At 53.1% G+C, this 8,077-nt stretch overlaps 1 protein-coding gene across 1 annotated transcript; it reads left to right on the forward strand.

Moving 5' to 3' along the window:
* Positions 1–2,910: 2,910 nt before the first annotated feature.
* On the forward strand, positions 2,911–7,745 carry Misp (mitotic spindle positioning). The gene is made up of 4 exons (XM_035445959.1): positions 2,911–4,614; positions 5,070–5,200; positions 6,638–6,676; positions 7,178–7,745. Exons 1-4 carry the CDS (start codon positions 2,949–2,951, stop codon positions 7,265–7,267), a joined length of 1,926 nt encoding a protein of 641 aa, XP_035301850.1. The 5' UTR covers positions 2,911–2,948; the 3' UTR covers positions 7,268–7,745.
* Positions 7,746–8,077: the final 332 nt, after the last annotated feature.

Raw genomic sequence — 8,077 nt, forward strand, 5'->3', positions numbered from 1 at the left:
CCTGGAGCTGGCAGGTGAGGATAGGGAAGCTGGGAGGCCAGAATGGGGAAAGGTGGGGAACTGTTTGTGGTGTACCTACTAGCAGAGTTGGATCGCCCACAGGGAGCCCCAGGGAACCCCCTCCCCAGGCTATACCTCACCACCCTTGATCCTGCCTGGGCCCCACCCCATGTCGTCCTCCTGGATCTGAGAACACGCTCTGTCACCCACTAACCCAAAATAACTCCTAGGCCTATGTGGATAAGACCTTCATCTGCACCCTGAGTCCCAGATCACTGAGAAAGAGGCTGGAACCATAGATATTCTCATAGCCAAAGGGTCTGTAAGGCCCCATGGATTCAGGGCTCGATTTGAAGAAAATAGAAGCGCTGCAGGCTCAGGCAGGTCCAGGGTCTTAGGGTCAAGGGTCAGCTTTGGACTGGTTTCCCCAGGGCCAGCTATCCAGGTGACAAGAAGCCCTCAGGGAGAGGACAGAGGACTCCTAAGGACACCACCCTACTAGGTGACCCACTGCCCCCACCAGGAGCCTTTGCCCTGTGGGTAGGAGGCCAGAGCAAGCAGGTGTGCCTACAGGGACCATAAACCCGGTTTCTATAGGGAGCCACAGTTCCAGGGTGCGGCTGAGTGGAGCAGGCTTCCGGGAGGAGGTCATAGTTTGGAAAGAATGGGCTTTGTCAGCTGTGTGAACTTCCAGCTTCACCTCTGTTCCCTTCAGGGCAGAGACAAAATTGGCCCCCTTGTCCTTGAATAGGACATTGATGTGTGAGGTAATTGGTGGACAAGGACTAACAACAGACCCCTGTGGGGAGCTAAGGACCCTGAAGGGGCCCTTTGTCCCCACCAGAGCTTCTGCAGACTGGCCACCAACTCTGTCTCTCCAACTCTAAGCATTGGCTCCTTAGGAGACATGGAGACGCCTGCTGGATTTGGAATTTCATTGATCAGATCTAAAGCCACTATGAAACATCTATTGAGTGCTTACTGTATACAGGCACAGAGAGCTAAATTTGTTGTTGTTGTTGTTGATACCGTTTTTTTTTTTTTTTTTTTTTTTTTTTTTTTTGGTTTTTGAGACAGGGTCTCTCTATGTAGCCCTAGCTGGCCTAGAACTCACAGAGATCCTCCTGCCTATGTATCCCAAGTGCTGGGGTTAAAGGAGTAGGCCACTACACCCAGCAGAACTTGGTTTTATAGACCCTTGACAAGGCTGTCCTGCCAGCCCAGTTAGTAACATAGAGAGCTGAATCCCAACCCAGAGCTCCACCCTCTGACCTGAATCACTGGGGAAGAATGAGGCCCCCACCCTAGGGACGGAGGTCATGTCTGACTGTCCATGACAAGGGCCATAAAATTCTGTGTTCACATCGGTCAACGCGCAAATATGAGTGGCAGCAGCTTTGGGCTAGGAGATGGGAGACAGCACCATGCACCAGGAGCCTTTGCCCTGTGGGTAGGAGGCCAGAGCAAGCATTGAACCAGTCTTTATTAAGTGTTTGCTGTATGCATTAGAAATACCCACCCACACAGAATGGAATCATCCCGTTCTCTGAGGCACTGTGAGGGGAGAGCACAATGTGGGCAGTACAGGGGGTGCTCTCCCACAGGAGGACAGCCTGGCCACTCTACTTCAAAATACAACATAAGAATGGCTACAGACAGGACTCGGGTAGAGCCCCGCCTAGACTCCCCCAGCGAGGGGCTGGGGGCATGGTTCACCTGTGCACACTTGCTGAGCTTGGTGACCCTCTGGGTGCAGAGTCAGGTTGTGGCCTTGAGCACTGAGAGCAGCTGTGGGGTGGCATTGCAGACTTCAGGAGACTGAAGAAACAAAAATGAAAGCATGTGTGAGTGCGGGGGGAGGGGGGGAGCTGAACCCCAGATACTAGGTCAGGATGTCATCTACGGCTCTGAGCCCTACCCAGGCCCAGGGACAAGGTCCAAGGCACTCCTAGTTCTTCTTGGTTTTATGGTGCTGTGAAGATGGTACCGGGTGCTCTTGGGGGCAGAGATCCAGGTGTGTAAGCTGGGAAATGAACTTTGCTACATTCTCTGAGCCTCAGTTTCCCCACTTGGCATCATCAGTCTCCAAGAAACAGAGCCCAGCGGCTGTCTGTGAAGGTCAAGTGCAAAGACAGCAGATAAGTTCCCATCTGGAAATTAGTGTGAGGGTTAGGGTTGTGCCCAGGGATAGGAAGACGTCCACGGTGGGAGATGGGAGACCTGCAGAGTCTCAGGGGTGACGCTGGCCTTGATTCGGGTAGGGGCAGGCAGGATGGAGCCACCACTCGGCCCACAGGCTGTTTAGATGAGTAGGAGGTTGTGCCCCCAAGACTCAGCTGGAAGCTGTGTGTGATGGCATATGCCTGTTATCCCCACAGTCAGGTGGCTGAGGCAGGAGGATTGTTACAAGTTCTGGCACAGCCTGGGCTACAGAGTGAGAGCATGTCTCAGGAAGAAAGAAAATACAGGACTGGAGAGATGGCTTAGCGATTAAGAGCACTGACTGCCCTTCAAGAGGTCCAGTGTTCAATTCTCAGCAACCACATGGTGGCTCACAACCATCTGTAATGAGATTTGATGCCCTCTTGTGGTGGGCAGGGACACATGCAGACAGAATACTGTATTCGTAGTAAATAAATCTTAAAAAGAAAGAAAGAAAGAAAATACAGAGATTAGAAAGAAAATATGTTTATTGTATGAGGCAGAGGTACTTAAGGATTTAGGTACAGTTTGATCTAGGAACTCAGATGTTTTGGGGCGATGCCATGCTGGAGTCGGGATTGCTTTCAAGAAGCGTTGCCTGTCAGGGAGTCTCCTGCAGCGCCCCCCCCCCACCGCCCAAGCTGTCCCTGTGTCACTAGATGGTCTGACTTGGTGTCCTTCTCCTCCCTAAGTGAGCCTGGAGATCTCCAACCCCAGGGAGAAAGGTCACACCCAGACCCCTTGAGATGGATCGAGTGACCAGATATCCCATCTTCAGCAACCACCATGCAGCACGTGTCACCAGCTTGGTGCTGGATGACAACTCCAGCTACACCGTCAGGCTGGTGGGTGTTGGGCCAGAGGTCGGTTGGAGCCAGGACGATCAGCAGGCCTGGTCCACTGAGTACCAGACCAAGCCAGATGTGAAGAGAACAAGTGTGTCCTCCACCAGACGAGTCTTTCTCAACCAGCCGTCCCCAAGGTCACTGTACTCAGAGGATGAGGATGAAGAGATGAAGGCATACCACCTGGATACCAGTGATGCCCTCTACAGTCAACCTAGGGACCTGGAGGCCGAGCGCTGGGCAGTCATCCACAACCAGGCCATCAGGAAGGGTGGCACAGTGGCCACACTCCAGGGAGAGCCCAGGCCGGCTGGCCAGCCTCGGTCCACGTCCACTGAAGAGATCTTGGTGGACACAGAGCAAATTGATTTCCTGGCTGCTCGACAGCAATTCCTGAGTTTGGAGAAGGTGAACACGAACCCAGTTACTTGGAGCCCCACAGCCAGGGAGAGCTTTGTGCATACCCCACTAGGGGTCAGCCAGGCCCCCAAGGCCTCTACTAGGCCCCACCTAGCTAACGGCTATGCGGCTCCTGTCATGTCACCAGTGAAGGAGTTGACGTTACAGAAGAAGACTGCTCATGTTTCCCCAGCTGGGTCCATTCGTGCAGCCAACGACCCTGGCCACTGGACCCGAGCAGAGTCCCCCGAGACCTCCAAAGAGACGCCCATCGAGAGAGAGATCAGACTGGCCCAGGAGCGTGAGGCAGAGCTGCGGGAGCAGAGAGGGCTTGGGCGGGTTGCTGGGCATCAAGAGCTGGTTCAGATCCCCAGCAGGCCACTGCTCAACAAGGTGAGCCTGACAGAGCTACCCTCGCGCAGAGAGAGGGGCCGGCCGTCACTCTACGTGCAGAGGGACATGGTGCAGGAGACACAGCGGGAAGAAGACCACCGCCGGGAGGGGCTGCAGGTGGGCAGGGCGGCCACACCCGACTGGACCTCCCAGGACCCTCAGCCTGGACTCCAGAGAAGCCTGAGCTCCGACTGCATCCTCAGCCCAGATGCCCGAGCCACAGACCCGGCTCCAGAGACAAGAAAGGTCAACCGGATCCCACCGGACGCCTACCAGCCATATCTGGGCCCCGGGACCCCTAAACTGGAATTCTCGGCCTTTGGAGTATACAGCAAGCCAAATGGTGTCTCCACAGAGGACACCAAAGCCATGGAGTTCCAGAAGGCCGCAGGATCTCCAAGGCATGTCTCAGAATACTCTGGAAGTTCTCCGAGCTCAAAACAAGCGCGCTCGAAGCCCCCTGAGAAGCCCCAGCACGGCAGTGTGGGTATCGTGCAATTAGAGAATTTCCACCTGCGTCCACTGCGGTTCAGCGTCCCAGATGTCCCTCAGCAGGCCGAGACCTCCCATACCTGGGGTTGGGAGGAGGCCGGGGGACCAGTGTTGAAGCTACACAGGTCACAGTCTTCTGACCTGCTGGAAAGGGAGATGGAGAACGTCCTGCGGAGGGAACGAGAGGTGGCTGAAGAGCGGAGGAATGCCTTCTTCCCAGAGGTGTTCTCCCCGGTGCAGGATCAGGATGAGCAAGACTCCCGGAGTTCCTCCCGGGCATCTGGTGAGCAAGGATTCTGTCCTGAGGTCTCAGGGTTGGAGGAGGAGAGTCGAAGGCAGAGTTTAAAACACACTCATTTCTCCCAGAAAGTAGTTTCTGGTGAGACAATGGCACCTTTGCTTTAGAGTTTTTGAGTGCTGTTGTTGGGTGCTTAGGATTTTGCTTTACGGTTTTGAATGCTCTGTTATTGGTCCCATATAAGTTTGCAACTATTCATCTCCTTGATTCATTGCTCCTCTGTTAATGACATATTCTCCATCTCACTTCACAGTATTTTTGGCCCATTGTCTGCCTAAAATCTCTCCCCGGTGTCTCTTTCAGCCAATGTGTCACCATGAGTTGCCTGTCTGTCTGTCTGTTCATCTGTTCCCCATAAACCTTCCAGACTCTTGCCTAGAGACCTCGAGTCTCCTGGCCTGAGTGCTGATAAACAGACTACCCCATCTGCCCCGCCACAGGCATCACTGGCAGCTATTCAGTGTCAGAATCACCATTATTCACCCCCATCCAACTGCACTCGGGCCTGGTGTGGAAGGTGCAGGCCCCTAACGACGGTGCTTCGGGACAGAGGACTAAAAGGGAGACTCGGGTGAGTTGAATTGACAGAGGTGGAACTGTCCACTACCCATGGGTTCAGGCAAGGTCAATAGACTGGGTGTTTCTCCTAGTCCCTGGTTTCTAGTCTGGGAGGACACATAAGCAAAGGACATTGTCCTTATTGTGGGGTCACCTTCAGGGTCAAAGGCCAAAGGTTGATGAAGAAGAAAACAGACACTGATTGGTCATTACCACCATTTTGTTTTTATTTTTTGAGACAGAATCTCACTCTGTAGACCAGGCTGGTCTCGAACTCACAGAGATCCTTCTGCCTCAGCCTCCCGAGTGCTGGGGTTAAAGCCTTGTGCTGCTGTGCACAACACCAAGATTTTCTTTCTTGTTTTTAATTTTTATTTTTGAGACAGGGTTTCTCTGTGTAGCTCTGGCTGTCCTGGAACTCTGTAGACCAGGCTGGCCTCGAACTCAGAGATCCACCTACCTCTGCCTCCCGAGTGCTGGGATTAAAGGTGTGTGCCACCACAGCTTGGTACCATTATTTTTATAAGGTGTGTGTGTGGTGTGTGTGTGTGTGTGTGTGTGTGTGTGTGTGTGTATAACCAAAATGCCACTGTGCACTTCACTGTGTGAAGATCAGGTGACAACTTCCGGTTTGGTCTCTCATTTTCCTTCTTTGAGACTGGGTCTCTTTGCTGCTGTGTGACCAGGCTCCCTGGCCCAGCACTTTCAGGGACTCTCCTGTCTCTGCCTCCCACCCCCCTCAGAACAATGGGATCATTTTCAGCTTCACATGGATTCTGAGGGTTAGAACTCAGGTCCTCTCACTTTCAAGGCAGGTGTCTCACCCCCTGAACCATCTCCCTGGCCCCCACACCGTGCTGGCAGGCTGTACAGAAATCACACCTTCAGCATCTTTAGGGTCACATACATCTATGGCTACCAAGTTCACAAAACCTGCCTGATTTCAAGTATAGTTACTGGGGCCATGCTGGGAGGTCCAAGGGACACCACAGAGACCAGCACGCATCTGAGCCTATCCACCTGGTCTCACAGCCTGACCCACCATGGTGTGTGACACAGATGGGCCAATGACCCAGATTCAAGGACGGGCAGGTCGTGGCCCCACTGTTACCCTCAGCATCCTCTGGAAGATCAGCATGATGATGACTATGAGAGTTCCCCTGTAGACTGCTGTCCATGTGCTGGGCCTGTCACAGGCGGGCGTGGTGCGTATCACTGTGATACACTGGACACTGTTGGCCAGAGGCTGCCTGGAGTGGAAGTAGGTGTGGTAGGACAGCATGGCACATGGCCTTGAGTTTGGCAACCATGAGACTCTAGGGGAGCACCAGCAGCTGGGCTCCTCTCCCCACCTGGCCCTAAGGGGGTGATTCAGCTATGTGAGGACTTTGAGGTGGGCGCAGAGCCTGGGCAGAGAGGATGAACACTGATTCTTGTTCTTGTCATGCAGTATGCCGGTATCAAGCCCTCAGACCGTGTCAACTCAGAGGTGAGTGAGGTCCAGACAGAAAGGACTTAGTCTGTCCCTTCCTGTATATACCCCGACCATAGCGCTGGTCACTGAGCCTTTCTTCTGATGTGAGACTGCATCGGCTATCTGCTTTGCTAGTAGAGTCTTCCTGGGGTAGATTGTGCTGTGGTCGGTTTGTGATGCCTGCCACAGGCACAGATTATAGCCAAAAGGTCTGTGTGAGGCTTTTTTTTTTTTTTTAACCAGAAGACACAGATTTCAACAAGTAGAGCACAAATAAGCTTTATTTATTATTGTTGTTGTGACTGTTATTGATAGTCTCACTATGTAGCCCTGGCTGTCCTGGAACTTGCTATGTAAATCAAGGTGGCCTTGAACATATTGTTCAAAGGAGAGAGTGTGAAACAGAGGAGGGAGTCTCACCTCAGCTCTGTGCCAGGCCCTCCTGCACACTGGCAATGGGGAGGCAGCTGGGAGTGGTTCATATCTCCACGGGACACCACGCCTTCTTGTATGCAGGTCCTGGGAGCCACACGGGTAACAAGACACAGGAACATCTTGGCAGAACGCTGGGAAGCAGGCATCTATGCCAATGAGGATGAAGACTGAGACTAGAAATGGGGACATCCATTTCCCTCTGTCCAACCCCAGACTCGTGGAAGCTGCCAGACCTGCCCAAGCCTCTGCAGTCAGTGGTAAACAAGTCCCTATCTAAGCAAATGGCTGGAGAACCTGGCTTCTCACTCGCCCAGGCTGATGTTTTCCTGGGTAGGAGAGTTCCCTGCTTAGGGGTGGCTCTCAGCTAGGGCTAAAATGGTAATTTCCCCAGGTCTCTGTGTACCTGAGACTTTGCCAGATGCTCTAGGGTCCAAGGAGGGAACCAGACTGCCTACCTCGGAATGAAATTTCCTTGGAGCAGTGGGTACAGGGCTCCACTTACATCCCTCAGCCTCTGTGCAAGGTGCACCAAAGGGTGCAGAGCCCAGATCTGTCACCCGACGGAAAGAGGCCTCCATTTAGGGACCTGCCACTCCAGTCTTGCCAACCCCAGACTTGTCCTTGTTGCTATGAAATAAACTTGTCATGAACTGCCTGCCTGGAGTAAAGAATGCACCACACACAGCCCCTGTCCTCTGTCCACCCCTTTCATCTTGGTGACATCAGCCCTGTCCCCCCAGGACATGAATTTCAATTGGACCAAGGTCCTGGGAGTTTGTTTGTGAAAAGCTGGGCACATAGGGCTGGGAGGCTTCTGTAGTGAAGGTGACAGAGGTGTGGTTTTTTTTGTTTTTTTTTTTTGTTTTTTTTTTTTTTGGTTTTCCGAGACAGGGTTTCTCTGTGTAGCTTTGGAGCCTGTTCTGGCACTTGCTCTGGAGACCAGGCTGGCCTTGAACTCACAGAGATCCACCTGCCTCTGCC

The sequence above is a fragment of the Cricetulus griseus genome, chromosome 5 (assembly GCF_003668045.3).
Source record: "Cricetulus griseus strain 17A/GY chromosome 5, alternate assembly CriGri-PICRH-1.0, whole genome shotgun sequence".
Taxonomy (NCBI): domain Eukaryota; kingdom Metazoa; phylum Chordata; class Mammalia; order Rodentia; family Cricetidae; genus Cricetulus; species Cricetulus griseus.